Source organism: Notamacropus eugenii, chromosome 2, assembly GCF_028372415.1.
Source record: "Notamacropus eugenii isolate mMacEug1 chromosome 2, mMacEug1.pri_v2, whole genome shotgun sequence".
In the NCBI taxonomy this organism is placed as follows: domain Eukaryota; kingdom Metazoa; phylum Chordata; class Mammalia; order Diprotodontia; family Macropodidae; genus Notamacropus; species Notamacropus eugenii.
The window spans coordinates 8,096,313-8,118,591 of record NC_092873.1 but is presented as its reverse complement, the minus strand read 5'-3'; the positions used below and the strand labels follow the sequence as shown (position 1 = coordinate 8,118,591).

General features: G+C 37.7%; 1 protein-coding gene across 1 annotated transcript in view; it reads left to right on the top strand.

Annotated features, from left to right (window-relative positions):
• The first annotated feature begins 3,646 nt into the window (after window positions 1-3,646).
• The window catches only part of LOC140522466 (ankyrin repeat domain-containing protein 26-like), a 34,533-nt gene continuing 15,900 nt past the window's right edge, over window positions 3,647-22,279 (top strand). The window contains exons 1-12 of the mRNA XM_072637901.1: window positions 3,647-3,669; window positions 3,825-3,939; window positions 4,091-4,321; window positions 5,801-5,907; window positions 9,703-9,840; window positions 10,772-10,902; window positions 18,610-18,738; window positions 18,794-18,822; window positions 18,907-18,988; window positions 19,093-19,137; window positions 21,258-21,307; window positions 22,004-22,142. Coding sequence (XP_072494002.1) covers window positions 3,647-3,669; window positions 3,825-3,939; window positions 4,091-4,321; window positions 5,801-5,907; window positions 9,703-9,840; window positions 10,772-10,902; window positions 18,610-18,738; window positions 18,794-18,822; window positions 18,907-18,988; window positions 19,093-19,137; window positions 21,258-21,307; window positions 22,004-22,142 — 1,219 coding nt within the window. The remainder of the gene's footprint in view (window positions 3,670-3,824; window positions 3,940-4,090; window positions 4,322-5,800; window positions 5,908-9,702; window positions 9,841-10,771; window positions 10,903-18,609; window positions 18,739-18,793; window positions 18,823-18,906; window positions 18,989-19,092; window positions 19,138-21,257; window positions 21,308-22,003; window positions 22,143-22,279) is intronic.

Below are 22,279 nucleotides of genomic sequence, written 5' to 3'. Positions count from 1 at the left end.
AGGTGGAGGAGGAGGAGGAGACAAAGAAGAATGTGACCTCAGCAGATCATATTAAGGAATGGGAAAGATGTTTACATTTAAATTACCATTACCGAAGGAGGAGAATAAAAAGGAGGAGAGCAAAGAGAAGAAGGAGGGGGAGGAGAGAGAGAGAGGGAAAGGGAAAGTGAGCGAAAAAGTTAAAGGTAAAGGAAGAGGGAGAGGGATAAGAAAGGGGGAAAAGAAGTAGAAGAAACAGAAGAAGAAGAAGAAGAAGAAGAAGAAGAAGAAGAAGAAGAAGAAGAAGAAGAAGAAGAAGAAGATGATGATGATGTTGATGATGAAGAAGTAGAAGAAGAAGAAGAAGAAGAAGAAGAAGAAGAAGAAGAAGAAGAAAGAGAAGAACAAAAAGGGGAAAAAGGAGGAGGAGGAGGAGTAGAAGGAGGCAAAGGAGAAGGGAGAGGAGGAGGAGGAGAAGAAAAGGACATCATCTTGTGAGTATCCGTTATTGTTGTATTCAGAAGTCCAGTGATCATGGACCTGAATGAACAGAATGAATGTTAGTAGTGCAGAGTACAAATTTCACATCATGAATGGAAAGCTGCAGAGGAAAAAAAGGGGAAAAGCCAAAGACCATGTGGTCATAGCTGGTTGTATTCCCCTTTGCAAGTACTTCCTGAGCTAACATCAATAAAGATCGCCAATCTGCTCTGCATTATATGTACCTTCAAAACCAAGGCAGCTTTCATGATCTATTCTAATGGAAGTCTGCAACAGGACGATACAAACAAATACAGAGAATGAAAATATCCCTGTCGGAAGAGACATTATAAATTCCAGAGTCCAACCTTGCAGTCAATGTAAGAATTGTGTCTGTAGTAGTCACACATAGTCAGACAGTGTCTCCTGAAGGAACTTGTCTCACAACCAATCCATTCCATTGCCATAAATTTTCATTTTTCTTATAAAAGTCACAACTAGGCACCTTTCATCACTGATTTGACCAATCTGTTCTAGAGATACCCAAGTCAGCACAGCAGCTCTTCACGGATCTGAAATTAGACATCATGCCGTCCCTCAACTGTCTTATTCATTCTTAGTTCATCCATATCACTTGTCTCTGAATTGAGTTCAGCCTTCTCCAGTCATCCTGATTCATATATGGCCAAAGAACCCTGGTGGTTCTGGAGGAGAAAGTGAAGCTGGTGACTTTGCACAGCCATTCCTTATTGAAATCCAATTCAGTGGTAAGCCGTGTCATCATCTTCTTCAAGTTCTATTGCTCCTCAAGAATAAAGGAGATACCAAAGCCTGTGAGTAGCTCACTTTAGCTCAATAGGGACCGAGCTGAGCAGTTCTAGTTGGGCTACTCAGCTCGTCCTGTCCTCTCTCCTCTTTTTCTCCCCGACATAGGGTATCACCTCTTTCCTGTAGGGGGTTCTGCCCAAAGAAAGGTGAGATTTCATGACTCAAACCTACATAGTTACCGGACATTTACTGGTTGGATTCGCTTCTTAACGATAATGCCTTCAACTCAATTCACTCTGCCTCTGATTAAGTGAACTATAGGTCGCTGACGAAGTACCACTTAATGAGTATTTTTTGGCCATCCTGGCTTCAGAGTGAATGTAAATAATAATTGTTTCTCTTCAGGAGAGAAGAGAGTTGAATTTTTTTTTTAATTTCCATTAAAGTAGATATCCTTTGATTTACCTTTTAAACAGGCTTCTTCACTGAACTGGCATTGCCTCACTCAAAGTGAGAATTTGAAAAGACATTTATTTCAAACGAACAAGTTTCCTCGGCACACGCTGGGTCATCTCCAGTCATGCTGATCGATATGTAGCCAGTGGACTCAGATGGCTCCAGAGGAGAAAATCAAGCTGGTGGCTTTGCACAGCCCTCCCTCCAATCCAGTTGAAGTATAAGTCATGTTGTCTTCTTACTGAGGTCAAGGTCCTCTATCAGAAGGAAGGACAAACCATAATCACAACTCTTAACTTATCAATATTCCTCTTAATATGTAGCCCCCATTATTATCATAGTCTTGTGGACGGGGACCCTGCAGCCCAGAGGTGAATGGAACTGTTAACTTGCGAGATTTAAACTGTATTATTCTATTACCGTAGCCTTTCTTATGATCAGCTAAAACGAACATCACTTTTTCCAAGAAACTGCTGCAACCCACTCTTCCCCTACCCTTACTTAGGACATATCTAGGGCAATGATAATTTTGCAGAAGCTAGGCTTGAACCCAGGGCTTCCTGTCTAAGGCCAGCTCCACCCTCCCCGTGCCAGGCAGCCTGTCCCTGAGGAATCATTGCCCTCCTCTCCTGAAGGTCAGAAGGGAAAAGGAAGAATGAGAGCAAAGAGGAACCTAGGCTACCAGACATCAGAGTAGTAACATGCTACTCGTTTTCAGTCGGGGCGTCAACGAATTCTTAAAGCCTTGTAGACCCTTGGCGGGCTATGGAGAATCACCTCTTCCTTTTACAGACGCAGAAACTGAGGCTGGGAGAGGAGGTGCTTTCCCAAGTGAAACAACAGAGCCAGTCCGGAGTTCGACATTCGAATCCAAGTCCTCTGAATCCAGCTGCTCCAGCTTTCCCATTAGGTCTCCTCCACCCCTTCACAGCCCCGCCCCTATGCATCCTGTCCCAGCGCGAGACCCGGCAGAACCTCTAGCAGGGGAAGCAGCCAGCCTTGGGCCCAGCCACCCTCGCGATCATGACCTTTGGAGCCTTCCAGCAGAGAGTTAATGGACCTGGCACGTGAGCACTCGTGCAGGCTTAATCTTTCCCGTTGGGCGCGTGCGCATGCCTTGAGCGTCTGTCAAGCTCACGCGCACTTCGGTCTCCCTCGAGGCGTTGCTAGGGCTCCAAGCATCTCCAGGATCGATTCCTTTCTAACTGTTGCCCTGTTTGGACGCAGTTTCCTTGGAGTCTCTGACTATCGAAGTGTTTTGGAGAGTAAGCGAGCTCCCGGAGAAGGCTGAGGGTCTCCAAGTGAGTTCTCCAGACCATCTCTGAAGCCCGCCCTCAGGATGAGGAAGATTTTCAAAATCTTGAGAAGGAGAGAGCGGTCTCCATCTGGCTCCTCCTCTCCCAGGAGAGACAGCGAGGTCCGACCCTTGGTCCCAGGTGCCGGTTATGTCATCAGAATGAAGGACCTCGGGAAGATCCATAAAGCTGCCTCCTTCGGGGATGTGGCCAGGGTGCAGCACCTGCTGCTGCTGGGCCAGGCACACGTGGACGATCTGGATAAAGAGAAGCGGTGAGAGGGCGCTGGGGGTGAGAGAAGGGATGGCCCCCCCCCAGGAACAGTGTAAGACACCCCCTCCTCCACCCTCCCTCCACGAGTCTGCATGTGCCTTGGCTAATCCTTGGAAAACTTGTCCTTTGAGCACCTGGGCCAGAGCAGGCGCAGGCTCTGCCTCCTGGAGATTGGATCCCAAGTTCTGAGTGCTGGTGACCCCTGACCCTCCTGCCTGCCCATTTTTAATGGAGGGGAAACTCCTTCCTTTTACTTGTAGTCTGCTTCCAGCTGACTTACTCTTTCTCAGTGACGTGGTGGGAGCAAATGCTGCTCTCTTCCAGTGAAATGTTCTTCTGAGTCTGCTATTTATTTCCCAGACGTTTTTGTTCATCATATCCGGTCAGAAGAACTAATGCACATTGTAGATGTTCTCGGGTGAGAAGGGTGGCCACTTATATTTATTTGGGCAGCGATTTCGATTTCAGGCGGAGTAACAATAATGCATTTTATGTTACAAGTATAGTACCTAACAAGAGTACAATTTTGATTTTCGTAATTACCAAGCATTGACTTAGCTCTCATTTTCATAGCACACCTCTACACCTGGCTTCTGCAAATGGCCATCCAGATGTTGTGTCTCTCTTAGTAGAGAGAAAATGCAAAATAAACCTGCGTGACAAGCACTATCAGACATCTTTAATGAAGGTATGCCCTAGTTAACCTTGCTGGTCTATAGAATGCGTTTGGAGTAAGAAAATGTGCTTTACTAAATTATTTAAATATCACTAATGATGTTTTAGTATACTAAATACTTTTTAGAGTATTGATTGTCTCTTTCTCTACATTCCATTCACAGGCAGTACAGTGTCAGCAGGAGGAGTGTGCAAGGATCCTGCTGGATTATGGTGCAGACCCTGCTCTGATGGATACAGATGACAACACTGCACTTCACTATGCTGCCTCTGGACTTAACACAGCCATAGCAGCAAAGCTGCTTAGACATACAATAGACATGGAAGCAAAAAACAAGGTAGAAGTCTACCTCTTGTGTGAGAAAATATTTTCTGAGATCAAATGTGTAAATCAGGTATTTTCCAATGCACATTATATTCTTGGAAGCATTTCTTTAATGCAAGTATCTTAAAATCCATCTCTACTCAAAGTTCATTGGCCTTGGGAATTTTCTGATGGCCAGGCAAAACGGGGAGGAGACTCCATTCACAACGGAACTCTTAATGAGGAACTTCCCTCGACTGCTTTGGACCAGGGCCTGTTCTAAGATTTAATCTTCGAGTAGGGTTGTTAACCTGGGATCCATTAATTTCAAAAAAAAATCACCATTTATTTTATAGTTCTTTCAATGTTATTGGCTTCCTTTGCATTCTCTGTATTTTAGGTATTTAAAAGCATTATTCTGGAAAGGGGTGCATGACACACACACACACAAAAAGTTATGAAAACGTGACTTAGGGAATGGTTTGAAATGGTGAAATGTGAAGTGACTTCCCAAGCTCACCTAGCCACTCTAAGTGTCTCAGCAGCAGGCCTTGAATCTCTGTTTCACTGATTTTGAGTTTGGCTCTCCATTCAGTCCACCACATCTGTCTCTCTAGAATTTTCTTTGCATGCTATATTAGGTCTGGTACCCAGAATTCAAAGGTTCCATCAAATATCTGTCTGCAATACTTTACATATAAACCTTTACCTATGATAGTACAATGTTAATTGGTCAAGAAGAAATGTCATAATGTTTTAAAAAATATTCTGTTAAAAATTTGTTCAGCATAAAACTGCAGACAGACATTTTACAAGAACAAATTCTTAAGTGTATGTAGGTGTGTTTTTTTTTCTATTTCCTACACACTATGCCGTTTCCTTTCTAGACTTATTGAGTATCTCCTGATTTTTAAGAAAAGGTTTGACTCTTCGTCACTGCTGCTCAAGAAAGAAAATAAAAATCAAAATATACATTAGGAGGGTTGTGAAGGGAGGGAAAATATCAAGAGAATGACTTTCTTCAAGGTTCAGCCACCTTAAGGCAAGATTTTCTTGAGTTTTGAGGCTGGTTGTAACACACTTCAGGGGAAAGGATGAAGAGAACTAGGCAACTTGAAAACTGACCAGAACTTAGTTGTAGCTTGGCCAAGTACTGGGGAAATAAGGGTGACTGCACGCAGACGATCATTGATCATGACATGAAGACAGAGGAAAGGAAGGTACCCCTAAAAGATTAGGAAAATCTCTTACACATCCTGGTTTTCTACGTCCTGATCACAAATTAATAACTGGAAGCAATCCCAGAGGCTATCTAACTTCATTCCCTCATTTTACATGTGAGGAAATTAAGGCCCAAAGAAGTGAAATAATTTACTTACGGTCACATGGAAATTAACTAACAGAAGCTGGATTTATGCCCTGCTCTTCTCATTCCAGAGTTCCATTGTAGCCTACTTCCTTAGCATGTCATTAGCAAGTTCACAGGATGTTCACAACATGCCTTCAACTGAATTCTATCATATAAACAATTCTTGCATACCTTAACTTGATCTTTAATATGATTTTGCAGGAAGGCTGCACACCACTTTTGCTTGCAGTTAAAGAAAATAACCGAGATATGGTAGATCTTTTCTTAAAGAATGGAGCAAATGTGAATACATCGGATAGGCTTGACAGGTACGGTAATTAAAGCTTCCAAGCAAAAAAGAGGTAACTGTTATTAGAGGAATAAGAACAACTTCAATCAGGGAACTCTTAGTGAGCAACAATAATTGAAATTGTTCATCACTGAGAAAGGGTGACAATGTGCACAAACATCAATTATGAAAAGGGCTACTATTTATGCTTCTGCAGCAGAGAAAGCCATTCATGTGGGCATGCCATCCACCATCAATTAGTGATTTATTTTCTCAGGTTTCATTGTTTGATTTTCAATGACTTAAGATCATCACATAGCTGTTTTGTGTACTCGTGATGCAATTGATTCTCTACATGAAATAATCTTCATGTCAATCATGAGAATTGATGTGTGTAATTTTTCCTTCTTCTTCCTTTCATTGTTCTTAAGGATATGTGCACTGACAAATACAAATCAATACAATAATAAGATGACTGACTTTCATGATCCTGTGACCTTATCACTGTGAATATTTATGCCACTGGCTGAGATTTTAGTCCTTCCATACTTTCTTATGCTACAGGATTTTTGTCCTAATACCAGAAATTCCACATAGAGGATCCAAGAAAGGCATTGAAGCCTTCTCCTGGTTCTTTTAATATTTGAGGACGATGGAAGCACTTACATTGTCACATTTTCTCTCTTTTATTCTTTTAAAATTTATTTATTTTTACTTTTCAATTTTTTGCAGTTTTCAAATTTTGAGTTCAAATTGCTCTTCTTCCTGGGCCTCCCCCTTTCCCAGGATGTTATTCAAACTGATATAGGCTGTACATGTACAATCATATTCAACCTATTTCTACACTGCTCATGTTTGACAGAAGTAGCAGAATAAAAGAGGAAAATCTGAAGACAGAAAAAACAAAAAACCAAAAGGGAGAGAAAATAGTATGCTTCCACCTCCATTCAGACTCCATAATTGTTTCTCTGGATGTGAATAACATTTTCTGTCATGAGACTTTTTCCCCCGGTTTTCTCAGCATTTTTTGTCAACTAGTGAATTCAGAAGCTGGAATCTTTGGATTTCTCATATAGAAGATTACTGTAGTCATTGACCCTGGTTCTTTGATACCAAACATATTCCACTAATCCTACACTCTGTTTCTCAGCCTGTCCCAAGTGGCTTTGATGATTGTCGATTTATACAATAGAATTTTATATATGGTAGAGATAGATCACCTTCACTTGTATTATTTTTGATTAATTCCCTTGGTATTCTGGACCTTTTGTTCATCCCGATGAATTTTATTTTTTAATTTCTATACAATAATTTTGGTAGTTTGATTGGTATGGCACTGAGTAAGATATTACTTTTGGTAGAATTGTCATTTGTATCATATTAACTTGGCCTACCAATGAATAACTGATATTTTTTAGATTATTCAGATCTGACTTGATTTGAGTGAAAAACGTTTTGTAATTGTGTTCATTGTTGGTTGGTTTGTATTGGAAGAGAGATTCCCAAGTATTTTATATTGTCACAATTCTCTTTCATCGCTCAATTCTTTGCACACTTTTCCTTCTACCTCTCTTATATGATTTTAATTTCCTTTCTGAGCTCTTCCATGAGCTCTCTCTGGGATTGAGCTCACTTCTCTTTTTGCTTTGCGATTTTGCCTATACGTGTTTTGGCGTCATTCTCCTTCTCTGAATTTTTTTCCTCCACATTCTTTGTGGCCACAATAACTTCCTATGGTCATTTTTTCCAATGACTTTTTGCTCGTCTTTTTTTCCCCTTTCTTTTCAATTTGAGCTCTGCTCACAATGTGGAAAGGGCACTGTTTCAGAATTTTGTAGCAGGGTCTCCAGGTCCTGGCTGTTTACCTGGTGCTGCAATGTTTTGCTGACTCGTGTGGGAGCCCTCTTTTACGGTGGTTTGCTCGGGGGATGGGAGTGGGAATGAAAGGCACTGCTGCAGATAGTAGGGTTCTGGCAGCTTACCTGATGCTGTCCCGGAGTTCTACTGCTGATGTTTGTCATGTGCTACGACTGGTGGAGTGTTCTTGAGTTTCCCTAGATGTACCCTGAAGTTCTTGGCATTGTAACCATTGGTGGCTGCCTGTTTCCTTAATCACCTGTAGGGATAGACCCTACCTGTTTGGCTGAGTCTATTCTGAGGCATGTCAGTTCTTAGAACTGGAGTCTGCCCACTCCCTATACTGGGACTCCGAATCTACCATTGCTTTGTTGAGATGAGGCTTGCTGCTGCCCTGTTGGGATACTTCCTGTCCTGGAGTATGCTCCCTTTTACCTAAGTGAGAAAGAACTTCCCTGTCAATCTTCCAAGGTTTGGGGGCTCTAAGATTGTTTCACCCTATACCTTTGATGGTTCTGCTGTGGCAGGATTTGTTTGAGGGCAGTATTTTATGGTTGTTTCGAGGTGAATATTGGAGAGTTATGGCGATTTACTGCTTACTCCATCATCTTGGATCGCAAAACTAAAAATAATCTTTTAAAAAACAAACCTAATATTTTAAAAGATAGGATAATATTAAGAGCTAATACTATATTTCATAACTCCATCAGTTTCAATCTTTCCCATAATCCTTTATTCCGCGCCACCCCCAAATATATTGTACTCGTTCCTTTTGCTATGTTTGGTATTGAGATTTTGGATCAGAGAAAAACATTTAAACAGAATCAACATTTCTACCTGCCATAAAGAGTTTATTAACACTTGAATATACCTTAAAATATCCATAATTTCCCCATATAATATATTTACATTACATGGATATTTTTGACACTACTTCCACCTTCCACAGAGTTAGCCTATTATATCGGTTATCACTGCGTGAGTGTTCACCCTTCCTTGCAGAGGAAGACCATGCCATCAGGGCAATACTGCCATGACTTGCAATTGACTTTATTTTGAGCGAGGGAGGGCTGTGCAGGTTGCCAGCCTCACATCTCCTCCAGAACCATCTGAATCCAGTGACCAGATATTCATCAGGATGACTGGAGATGACCCAGGATGAGACAATTAGGGTTAAGTGACTAGGCCAAGGTCACACACCTAGTGAGTGTCAAGTATCTGAGGTGAGATTTGAGCTCAGGTCCTCCTGACTCCTGCACTCGTGCTCTATGCACTGCACCACCTCGCTGCCCCATGAGTTATCACGAAGTAATCAAGGAACAGCACACCTCTACGTGACATTACTGATATACCTACAATACTGCCTTAGGCAGAAAGACAGTGAATTATTCAACATAACACAAACTCGGAACTTCAAAAGATCTCTGTTTTCACGATTTTGGATATTTTCTCTACTAGTGCAGCTTGTAATCACACTAACTCTTTATCAACTGCCTTCATGGGTTAATGGGCCTTCCTGAAATCCAATGGTCCTAGCTATCTGGTGATGAACCTTTCTTCAGTTACATGAGCTTGTCCATAAACATTACTTTCAAAGAGCCTCCACTTTCCTTTCAAGGCTAGTAAACAAGTGGAAACTTGGTGTAGGCTCCCTTGAAAGTTCTTCACTTTTGTACACAAGTTACTCTGATGCACTACCTTCTTGTTGTCATGAAAATCTTGAATTGGACAGTTCCTGCTAGAACTCTAAGAGGACAAAAAATACCCCTCTCAATCCTGTCTTTCCTTCTTTTCCTAACTGCCATTTTTCATGCTGCATATAAGCACAAAAAGTACTCATCCCTCACGAAGTATTCATGTTGCACATGCGTATAACCTCATATATGAGATATCCTCTTGTTGCAACATATCGAGAGAAATCTAATTACGTGTGACTCCTTCAAATTCTGAAATGTCGATGGTTTCTTTGTTATTCTAGAACAGCCCTGATGATTGCTGCCCGTTGTAAACCAACAGGTGTAGTCAGTCTTCTTCTTCAATATGATATTGATCTCTCTTGCCGAGATGCATTTGGACAGACAGCTGAGGAACATGCTGCTTTCAGTGGTCATTCCATGTAAGTATCAACGTTTTAATTCTAATAATTTGTATGGAATTGCATTTAAAATCATTTCTCCTCTATACAAAGGAGACTGTCTGGGACTTTCATAGTTGCATAATATGGCAAGCATCTGGCAAGCATACTTCAAGGCACTGTGAAGAAGTTGGTCCAAAGGCCAATTTCGGTTATCCAAGTTCAGGAGGACATAAGCATGAGACGAGTTACAAAGTAGAGTCAGGGTATGTGAGATCAGATTTTTCAGAAGTAAGGATAACGAGGATGATAGGTGCCATTTTTATAGTTCTATAAGGTTTTCCAATGTTTTCCATACATTTTAGTATTTGATCATCCCAAAAGTTCACTTCACAAAAATTTATTTATAAAGTCTGCTTTAAAGACACGGTTTTTTTTTCCTGTTTGTTTCTTAATCTTTGCTGATACCTCCAGTTATAGTAGATTTAAAGTTAGTTTTAGGAAAAGCCACATGATATGTTGGACACCTGAAAGTGAGTGACAGCTAAAGAGAATAAGTAATAAATATAATAATCAACATCAAAATTTACAATGAGGCAGTTTGGTCAGGGGAAAGAGTGCTCTAATTGGAATCAGAGGACCTGAGGAAAAATGATGCCTCTCACTTTATGGATCACCCTGGAGAACTGTTAACCTTTTCTGGAACTCAGTTACTTAATCTAGAAAATAAAGTGTTTGGAGTAGATGATCTAAAGCTCTGAATCTATACTTCTCTATTACTGTGACTCTGAGTACATGTATACTAGGTTTAGGCTGAATAATTAGCTATACCCTACAGACTTTATCAAAAGAATAACAACAATTTTGCTGATAATCTGATTATTAAAGTCTAAGGTATGCAGAGACCCGGTACGTATAATTTTATCTTGGTTGATGTAGAAATATTTTGTTTTATCTTTTACTTTGTACATAGTCATTACGAACTAATTTATCAGTATGGACAACAGAAGGCACTTAATCAGCCCCTTTCACTCCAAATCAGCAGTTTGGAAAGGGCTGCTGATTCCAGATTTACCGTGACTGGACCTGCCAACGATCAGGAAGGTAAGAGTGACAAATTAAAAAAAAATAGCTAATTTTAAAAAATAATGAAAGAGCAATCTTTAATTTCATATATATTAAATATTTATGTATATAAATATATGTATATATGTTCTATTTCCATTTTATACTTTTAAAGGGTAGGAATTGGTCTATTTTTGGTTATTTACTTAATTATCCTTGTAGGTTGATTATCCTGAACAAAACAGCCTCAAGGTATTTTGTGTTATTAATGTCTGCTTTCTCCAAAAATTTCTTTAAGCAAGTTACAATAACAATTATCAGATTTCTCCATTGTTCTAAATGTAATTAATGAAATCATGTGAAAAATTTTGAACATATTTCACATGTATTATATGTAGTGATATTAGTTATTTTTGATGCTAAAACATGGGAAAAATAAGTACGTAAACGTCTCCTGTAACTGTAGCATGTTCACACACAGAGGCACACCGACACAGATGGGCTCATCTAATATTTGGACATATAAAGGCAGAACGGTAAAACAGCTGGAGAGCAAAGCCTTCTTCCTTTTTGGAAGTCTATGAAAATCACTTATCCAAGCTTTGGAAATGGATACATTTTAAACGTTTCCAACATTTCTAAATGTTCATAAAGCTTTCAGTTCAGAGATACCAAAGAGGATGCAAAAGACACAGAAGTTAGGGGGAACAGGGGACAAAGGTTTGAAAGGTAATACATATATGTTCCTAGATTTTTGGTAGATATTTGCACATGTGCCCACTTCCAACATCATCCTAGGAACACTTCCAATCTCCTGATTCAGGCCGTTAAACTTTCAAAGAGAAGAGATTTTTCTGAGTGGTTGCCTAATATTGAATCCTGCCAGCTGGGCCATTGGGAATCTCAATGACCTGGGCTTGCAATAATAACTTCATCCCGTATTTATGAGTTTTCTGTTTCAAATCAATTTACCCTTTACCTTGTGAGAAAAGCAGTGTGGGTATTCTGTTTACTTCCATTTGAATGGTGATGAAACTAAGGAGCAGTTAGCTTACATGCCTTGCTCATGCCAACAGAGCTCAAAAGAAAGTGTGATCATGCGCATATTACACTACAGATCTGAAAGAGATGAGCTATGTAAATCGTTCCTTAAAAGAAATAAGAAATCACAATGGCACAAGAAACAGTATTTAATTTTAAGTATATCTAGTACAGTCTAAAATCACATCCTTTTCAGAAAACATTCCTTGTTTATAGCTTGTCAGGTGATGAATGAACTTCATTTTTCTTCGTTTTCTTCGTTTGTAAAATAGTATATCTCTAGCTACATACATGCAAATAGAATGAACTTTTAAGATTAAAAATGTCAAGTTGTATTCCTCAATTTCTATTATGTTATCTAGAGAAAGAAATTTAATCAAATTTTTTGAAATTCCAAATCAAATTGTAATAAAAATAATTGTACTTAGGAAACTCAATGAAGGTGGAATGTCTATGAATTTCATCAAACAAGAAAATTTATAGTCTACAAGACGGAAATAAATATAGGGAAAACTGAAAGGATTGTTACTGATAGAACTATTCATAAGTAGGTTTGTGACAGATATCTGAATGCAGACACTGACTTTATGAAATATATAATAACCAGAATCATTTTCTATAGAAACCCAAATCAGAGTGTAAGCGCAACCATAGTAAGGTTAGAATTTTAAAAGCTTCAAACAACTAGGGATAGGAATAGGAAGAAAAAAATTTCTTTTTTTAAATATATTTTTATTAAATATGTATGCTTTCCTTGAAATTCTGTACCATAAGACATTTATTTGTTCTATCTCATTTATGTTCATCCAAGAATTAGTAAAATTTGTTATCTGATACACGAGTGTGGCAGTACAGCATAGCTTCATGCAGCATTAGACAAAATTGGTGATGACTTTTTTGAACTTGAGGAGTCACTGAGCTGTGACCATGAACCTCAAATCTTCATTGTTTTGAGGGGAAGATGAGAGTAGTAATAAAGTGAGGACATATTTTCTTGAGTTTTATTAGTAGTGAACCCTTTGCGTACACATTTTCTTATAAATCATATTGGCAAAGGAAACCAGGCTCTTATCATGAAGTATGAGTGTGATAGAGTTCCGATCCTGGGGCCTGGTAGTCATTTTTCGTTCCCTGAAGCAACATCTTCCTTCCTTGTAATTATTTCTTGTTTTCTTTTGTTCACATTAATTGAGAATAAGCCCAAATTATTTGTCAGAGAAATTCGAAATTTTCTGGTTTTCTGGCATTTTGACAAATTATTGTATTCTGGGGTGGAGCATTCCCTAATCAGTAATTCTCATTTCTTTGATATTTTAATTCAGGGTTATGGTAGCAAAGTCACAAATTATCCCAAAACATTGCAATCCAAAAGTCTTTTTTCTCTCTCTCCCTGATGATTGATATTCAGTTTTGTTTTCATGAAGCCATTACTTTAATTGAGTAATGTCATCTTGTTGCACAACTCTTCATGGGTAATACAAATTGGAAATGCTGACAAGTAAAAGTTGTCCTTCCCAAGTCAGACAGTGCTGTAGTGTAGCTAGATAAGACAGGCAGGATTTAGGACTAAGTGATCTAGTCCTGGCTCTGCCAGGTATTGTGTTGAATTAAGAAATCCAGTGCTCTTGTTAATTACTTTTCTCTTCTTGTCCTTAGCTTTAGGAAACAATGAGATGAATTTCAGTTTAATGAGTGGGTTATATAAATGTCTGCCTCAGGATACAAGCCCATATCACACAATTCTTTTTGGTGATAAAGACAAGACTTGTATTTCCGTTGGCATGAATTATCTCCTTCTGCAAGTGCAGGTTAGCACCTTCTGTGAAACTTCGGGTGGCAGAGAATTGACTTGAGTACTGAAAGGTGATGGGATATATTAATTTTCACGTAGGCAATATCACAATCAAAGGTGCAACAATAATCCTATATACAAAAACTTGCACAGTAGTACCTGTTTCTTGATGCATTTACCTTTGTGCTCCCCTCCAGAAGGGCTCTAGAGCACGGCCCCATATTTCAGCGTACCAGAGGACCTGACTTTGACTATACATACATACATATTTATGTATGTGTGTGTATCTATGTATACGTGTACATATACATATATATCAATAATTGAAAATTCCCAAAGTTAATAAAAAGTTTTGCATATGTTCATTGATGCAACCAATTCCTCTTGTCAAACTAATTGTAAATACTTAATAAACAAGAAACCCCTGCTAAAAAAAAGCTTTGAATTTAGTAATATATTGTGGACTGATGAATAGTAAAGGTAATTATATAGTTTTGTATATTAAACAACATCTTAAGACGTTTTTGGACTGATATATAGTAAAGTCATTTAATATTTCAAAATAGACAATGGCTGATGTAGGAATTAAAAGATGTAAAATTTCTTCCTCTAAGGACATGAACGAATTGGGCATGCAGGTGAAAAAGCCAGAACAAGAAAAAATTGAAAATCCCCAAGTAAATCCCCAATCAGAAAGACTGAAAACCAGAAGAGAGATTAATAAAATGGAAATTAAGAAAACTATTGAAGTCATAAATGAAACTCAAAGTTGGTTTTATGAAAAACCACAAAATTGAGAAACCTTTGAGCCATTTGATAAAAAAAAAAAAAACAAAACCAAAGAAGAAAAGCAAATTACACTATCAAAGATGAAAAGGGTTGAAGTCACCTACAATGAGCCGGAAATTAAAACATTAACTAGAAATTACTTTGCCCAACTGTATGCCCATAAATTCGACAATCTAAAGGAGATGGATGACTATTTTAAAAAATGTGAATTGCCCAGATTAACAAAAGAGGAAGTTGAGTAGTTACATAACCCTGTCTCGGAAAAAAGAAATTGAACAAGCCATCCATGAACTCCCTAGGAAAAAATCTCCAAGGTTGGATGGATTAACAAGTGAATTCTATCACACATTTAAGGAACAGTTACTTCCAATATTATATCGAGTATTTGGGAAAATTGGCAAAGGAGTCCTCTGAAAGTCGTTTTATGATGCAAATATCGTTGTGATACCTAAACCAGGAAGGGCCAAAACAGAAAAAGGAAATCCTGGACCAATTTCTCTAATGAATATTGGTGCAAAAATTTTAAAAAAGATTTTAGCAAAAAAAAAAAATACAGCAACTTACCTTGAAAAGAATGGTTCATTATTAGGAAAACTATTAACATTATTGATCATGTCAAAAACTAACAGAAACCACATGATTATCTCAAAAGATGCAGAAAATCCTTGGACAATATACAACACCCATTCCTATTGAAAAGACTGGAGAGCATAGGAGTAGATGGAACTTCCCATAAAATAATAAAACAATAAGTAGTATCTACCGAAAACCTTCAGCAAGCATCATATGCAAGGGAGATAAGCTAGATGTACTTGCAAGAAGACCAGGGGTGAAACAAGGATGTCCATTATCACCCATGTTTTACAATATGGTACTAGAAATATTAGTGGTAGCAATAGGAGAAGAAAAAGAAAAGGATGGAATTAGAATAGGCAAAGAAGAAACTAAGCTATCTCACTTTGCAAATGATATGATGATATACTTAGAGAATGCCAGAGGCTCTAGTAAAAAACTACTTGAAATGATAAATCATAAACAACTTGGCAAAGTTTCAGGTTGCAAAATGAACAGATCTTCTGCATTTCTATATATTATTAACAAAGCTCAAGAGCAAGAGATAGAAAGAACAATTCCTTGTAAAGCTAGGTTAGACACTATAAAATATTTAGGAGTCTACCTGCGAAGAGAAATCCAGGGATTATCTGAATACAATTACAAAACCGTTTTTGCACAAATAAAGACAGGTCTAAGTAAGCGGAAAAACACTAGTTGCTCATGGCTAGGCCAAGCCAATGTTAAAAAAACATGACAATTCTACCTAAGTTAATTTACTTATTCAGTGCCATAACAATCAAATTATCAGATAATTATTTTCTATAGCTAGACAAAATAAGATCAAAATTCGTCGGGAAGAGAAAAAGGCCCAGAATATCAAGCGAACTAATGAAGAGAAATACCAGGGAAGGTGACCTTGATCTACCAGATCCCAAATTTCATTATAAAGCAACAATCATTAAAACCTCTTGATACGGGCCAAGAAACAGAAGGGCAGACCAGTCGTATAGCTTACGTCCTTCCGACGCAGTGGTCAAAGAATATAGCAATCTACACTTCGAGAAAGCCAAGGAACCCAGTTTCTGGGATAAGGACTCACTACTGGACAATAATTGCTGTGACAACTGGATAACATTGTGGTGGAAACTAGGGTTAGAGCATTGCCCAAAACCGTACACAGGAATAAATTCCAAATGGATACATGCTATAGGAATAAAGATTGATACTATAAATAAATTAATGGAGCAAGGAATAGTCTATTTTTCAGATTTATGAAGAAGGGAAGAATTTTTGACTAAACAGGAGGTGGAAAGCATTATGAAATTCAAAATGGAAAATGTTGATTCCATTAAACTGAAAAGCTTTCTACAACCAAACCCAATGCAACGAAGATTAGGAGGAAAGCAGAAACCTGGGAAACAATTTTTGCAATTAGCGTCTGTGATAAAGGCCTCATTTCTAAAGTAGATGGAGAAGTGAGTCAAATGTACAAGAATAGAAGTCAATCCCCAGCCCATTACCGGTCAAAGGTTATGAATAGGCAGTTTTCAGAGGAAGAAATAAAAGCTGTCTAGAGTGATATAAAAAAAGCTCTCAAGAACTTTTGATTAGAGAGATGCAATTCAAACCAACTCTGAGATACCACATCACAGCCATCAGGTTGGGTAACATGAGAAAATAGGAAGATGATGCATGTTGGAGAAGATGTGGGAGAGTTGGAACACTAATCTCTTGTGGGTGGAGCTGGGACCTGATCCAACCATTCTGGAGAACATTTTGGAACTATGTCCAGAGAGCTAAAAAATGTGCACAGCCCTTGACCTAGAACTACCGCTTCTAACACTGTATCCCCAAGAGATCACAAAAATGAGAAAGAGTCCCAAATGTACAAAAATATTTATAGCAGCTCTCCTTTGGGTGGTCAAAACCTGAAACTCTACGGGATGCATATCATTTAAGGAATAGCTGAATAAAGTGTGGCACAGGAATGTAATGGAATACTGTTTTGCTATAAGAAATGATGAACAGGAAGATTAATGAGAGGCCTGGAAATAGTAATGTGAAAAGATTGTGAGTGAAAGGAACAGAACCAGGAGACCTTTGTACACAGCAACAACCGCTATATGGGAGGAATTTTTCTGCTAGGCGTAGCACTTCATTGCAATGCAGGGATTTACATAATTTCCAGTGGTCTCTTAAGGCAAAATGCCTTCCACATGCAGGGAAAGAACTACGAAATTTCATCACATAATGAAGCAGATCATTTTCTTTTATATTCTGTTTTGATTTGTTTTAGGATTTCTCTCATTCGTTTTAACTCTTCTATGTAACATGACCAAGGTGAAAATATATTGAATTGGAATGTAAGTGTAGAATCTATAACAAACGGTATGCTGTCTCAGCATGGACATGGGGAGATACGGGGTTACAGGGAGGGGGGAATCTAAGATATATGGAAATGACTGTTGAATACTGAAAACAAATGATATTTTAAAAGTATACAATAGTTTCAAAGCTTCAAATTTTGATTTCTGAGATATATCTCCAACATGTACATAGCTTTCTTTTTCATTAATGGTAAAATACATATGTGGAAAGGGTGTTTATATATTAATAACTTTGAATTACTAAAGGAGATGACTAAAACAATTTTTCTTTCTTGAAATAACTCTCCAAATGGCAAAAGTTTTTCCATCATGTCTTAAAAATATTTTATATACGTTCTTTCCTATATGGATAAACTAAACTTAAAAAGTAGCTTTTATATTTTTATAGTTTTGAACATACACTTCCATTAATTTTACATTTTCTCCCCCTCCTTCCCTTTCCCCCTCCTCAAGACATTCTGCAATCAGATATAGGCTGTACATGTATTTTCCTATCAAACGTTTTTTCACATTAGTCATGTTATATAGAAGAACTGGAGTGAATGGGAAGAGCCAGGACAAAGAAAATAAAACGAAAGGAAAATAGTCTGCTTGACTCTGAATTCACACTCCTTAGTACTTTCTCTGGCTGTGGACGGCACTTTCCGTCATGAGTAAAGAAAAACCTTTTAAGACTGATAAATTAATGGATACCAGAGGTGTAAAGATGCCAGTAGGCAGCACTGGTAAGGAAAGAAATGAAACTGTATTATTAACTGTTATTCTACAAGTGTGCATCGAAGTGGATGTATTCAAAACATAATTCTAGCTCTTTATTTCTGAGATAAGAATATCATTTATACATTGTTTGAAAGTACCTTATTGTGACTGCTTACATATTACGCGAATTTCCAAATTATACAACTAATTAAGGAATCATCCACACTGGGGTCCCTTGTGATATAATTGCATCAATCACTGCCATTGTTTGGAAGATATGATGCTGTGTTGCAGCATCAACTTCATAAGAGCCCCCTGGGAATCTTGAGTATCCATCCCTTCAAAAGAATCACCTTTACATGTGTCACTGTGGAGCATGTTATGTACTGCTCCATATACAAATATGTAAAACCCTTGAAGTAGGGTCTATTTGAAATGTGCGTTGCATGTTGTGTTAACACTATATTCTTGTTTTATTTCAAGAACTGATAATTGATTCTAATTGCTGTGATGCAAACGCCATAACCGGAAGTACACCAAATTATGGCTTTCATTCTTTAATTCACATACTGGGATCCAACAAGCCTATTCGTTTTGTGGGAAGTTGTGATGGTATTATATTGTTGAAATACACTTGTTGATAAACCTTTCATTCTTTTTCTTTCAGATTCTCTTGAGAGACATCAAAATGTGAAGGTAATAAAAATGATACTGTTAATTTACATCTGATATTTATTCAAAGCTTTCAATATAACTATCTTCTTCTTATTGGTTTCATAGTCCATTCAACCCACTACAGAAACGCATGTTTATTACACGAATGATAACCTGGGAAATGGAGTTCAGGAAAAACGAAAGTCATGTAAGTGTCCTAATTCTATAATTTAGGAAGAAAGAAAGTATATTTTTAAAAACGTAAATATTCATATCCTTTTCTCCTTCCCTTTCTCCCTACTTATCTTACAGATTTAGTGGAAGAAAGGAACTTAGATGACTCAGATGATATTGACGGTATTGTCTCATTTTCCCCTTTTTTACAAGTAGGAGATTAAATGATTTTTATTTTCAAAAAATCACACCTAATAGGAGATGTGCCCTGCAGTTTTCAGGTTTTTGCTATTGTGTTATGAGTACCGTATTTCAAGTGGCATTTTTGTACTTGCTGCCTCCTTTCTACATTTCCCAAAGCCACATAAATTGAGTTATGTATGTATTATCGCAATTCAAGTTAGTATTTATTAAGGAACGATTATTTATCATGTGAATATCACATTCTTGCTGCTTTATTGGACGATGGAAAGATAAAAACAAACAGTTTTTTTTGCCTCAAGAAATTTACTTTCTCTGAAGGGGTACAACGTACAAACTGTGTTAAAATGTCAGCAGTATGGAAGGTAAGGGAGAAGAATTACACTGCTCCAGGAAAATTGAGGGGTGAGAGATCAGGAGAAAGGGTATTGGTTGTGGAAGAAAGGTTTCATAGCCCCGAGAACTGCAGCAATAAGGTACCACAGAAGGATTGAGAGCAAGAGAATGGCCAGTTCAGGGTCTTAAAGAGATTACTTGATGACTTTGTGTAGAAGGAAGCAGAGAAGGTAGAATTCAGAAATATGAAGACTGCTTAGTAAGCTATGGCAAAAATCCAGGTAAAAGTTGAGGAGTTTGTGAAATGGGGGTTCTTTGATACTGATGAAAAGGGAGAGGATGACAGATGTGATGGAGGTAGAACCAACAGGGACTTAGCAGCTTTTGCATGTGTATGTTTCTTCATACACACACATACATATATGGATGAGAGGAGTATCAAAGATACGGGCCCATATTCCTGAGAAGATGGCATGCGTTTACCAAAGATAAAAAGTATTAAAGACTGTAGATTTAAGAGCTGGAATGGAGAGAAAAGAAAATGATGAGTTCAGACTTGTTCATGTTGAATTTGAAGCTCCAGGAGGACATACAGGCTGAGAGATCCAGGAGCCAGTCCCAAAAGATGGTGCCCAAAACACAGAACAGTATTTAGGTGTGGTCTGACGAAGGCAGGGGTCAGCTGGATTTATATCTCCCTTCCTCTGAACGTGATTTCTATTTTGATGAAATGTAAAATTGCCTTTGTCTCTCACGGCTATTATATTGATTCAGAGAAAGCACATCATCCGAAAAACTCCCAAGAAATTCTGACAACCATTTCTATGTAATTCTCTATCCTGTTCTTGTACTTGCGTTTGTTATTCTGTCCAGAAAGATGACTTGTAGGAATTTGTCAAATGCTTTTCTGAAAGGGAGGCAAAGTATAATGACAATAATACCCTGTTCCGTCAGTCTAGTAAGATTGTCAAAATGTGAATATAGTCTGCTATGACGTGTTCTGACCCTATCTCAAGAAATCATGAGAGTTGCTAACAAATAGCATCAGAAGAGGTTATCCATGAAGCATAGAACTTGAACAGTATGTGATCACGACCATGTAAGGTCAAGAAAGAGTAAGAACGAGGATAAAGGCTATCAGATTTAGCCTTTAGAGACCATTGCTAATCTTGGAATCAGCAGTTTCTGTAGAAGGTTAGATCCAGGGCAGACAAAAGGGTTTGACAAATGAATATAAATAACTCTACTACTTGGACAGTGAAAAGGAGGGCAGATATCAGATAATATATTCCCCACATTCCGTGAAGGCTAGCAAGCCTCTCTCCTGCTCTTTCATCATTGAGAAAAACAAGTAACCCAATGGATTGATTACTCCTGGCCTAACTACCAAAATGATCACACATGACCATTGTTCATTAGTTTACCTTTAATTTTCAAATTTTACAATTTCATCTGGAATGAATACATAAATCAATCCTCACAGCTTCCTGTGATTTGGTATAAAATGAACATCTCACAAGCTACTTAAAATGCAGCAGTTGATTGAGATTACAGAATAATTTGATGAATGCATGATTAGTGAAATCGAATTTTCTTATATTCATTCCTTTCTTGAAAAGAGAATACAATGGATAACTTATAGCTGTCCTGATTGCCACTGCTGATAAGAGGGGGAGGTTTCATTTCTATGAGAAAAATGCTTCTGAATAAAATCACCTGTTACTTAAACATTAATGCCCATTTAACCCAATAATTGGAATTTAAAGGATCATCAGAGGAAAGTCAAGAAAGTTTTGATAAAAGTGACCTGGAACAGGTATGTAATAATAATATTCCAATTTCTGATATTTTGTATTATGCAAAGTGCCTTTCATGCTAGTTTGCTTGCAAGACTTTCATAACTTGGTTTACTTTTCAATGCTTTTTGCAATAACTTTAGAAAATAATGCATGTTTCAGTGACAACGAATAGGAATAGTTAATCTGAAAATGAATAATTTTAGAAATTGTCTCCTAGTCAAATATGTCCATTGTGAATGCTAGAAATGTGATGATAAAGCTGGAATTTACTTCATTTCTCCCTATATATTAAAGAAGAATGTTTATAATCAGGAAGACGTGATTATATATATTATACATATGATATAATAATATATGATTATATATCGTTATTTTATATACGTTATATGATATCATACATGATATCATATATATATATGATAATTTTCACAAGATTCCTAAATAATGTAGCTTCTAATGGGTTAGGTGGCATACTAGGTAGGGTCAATAAGACCTAATTTTGAATCCATCCTTGGATTCCTAGCTAAGTCTATGATACTGGACAAGCCACCTTACATTTGTAAAATGATTATGAATATTGCTTGTCTCACAAAATGGTTGTGAGAATGCCACGAAGTTTTGTGAAAATCTGAAAGTGCTACAGAAATGTTAGCCATTGTTGTTCTTTAAATATTTGTTTTTTTAATTTTCCCCTGCTGTCATGTATTTTACAGGACACAGTACAGATGGATGCAAACAATTGTGATGACCTCACTCAGTCTTCTGACACAGCTACAGAGGGTGATGATTTACCTGCCTTAAACTATAAGAATGTTTTGTTAGTGATGGAACAACTTAGTGTTGGTTGTGATGGTACGAACGTTTTACAATTTCCTAAGAAAATAACAATGTTCAACAGAAACCAAAGATGTGTGTGTATGCAAGAAGATACCACTGAAGTCCTAACCCATTTTCTCATAGCAAAGTAGAGGTCAGCTTAATCTCTGGCA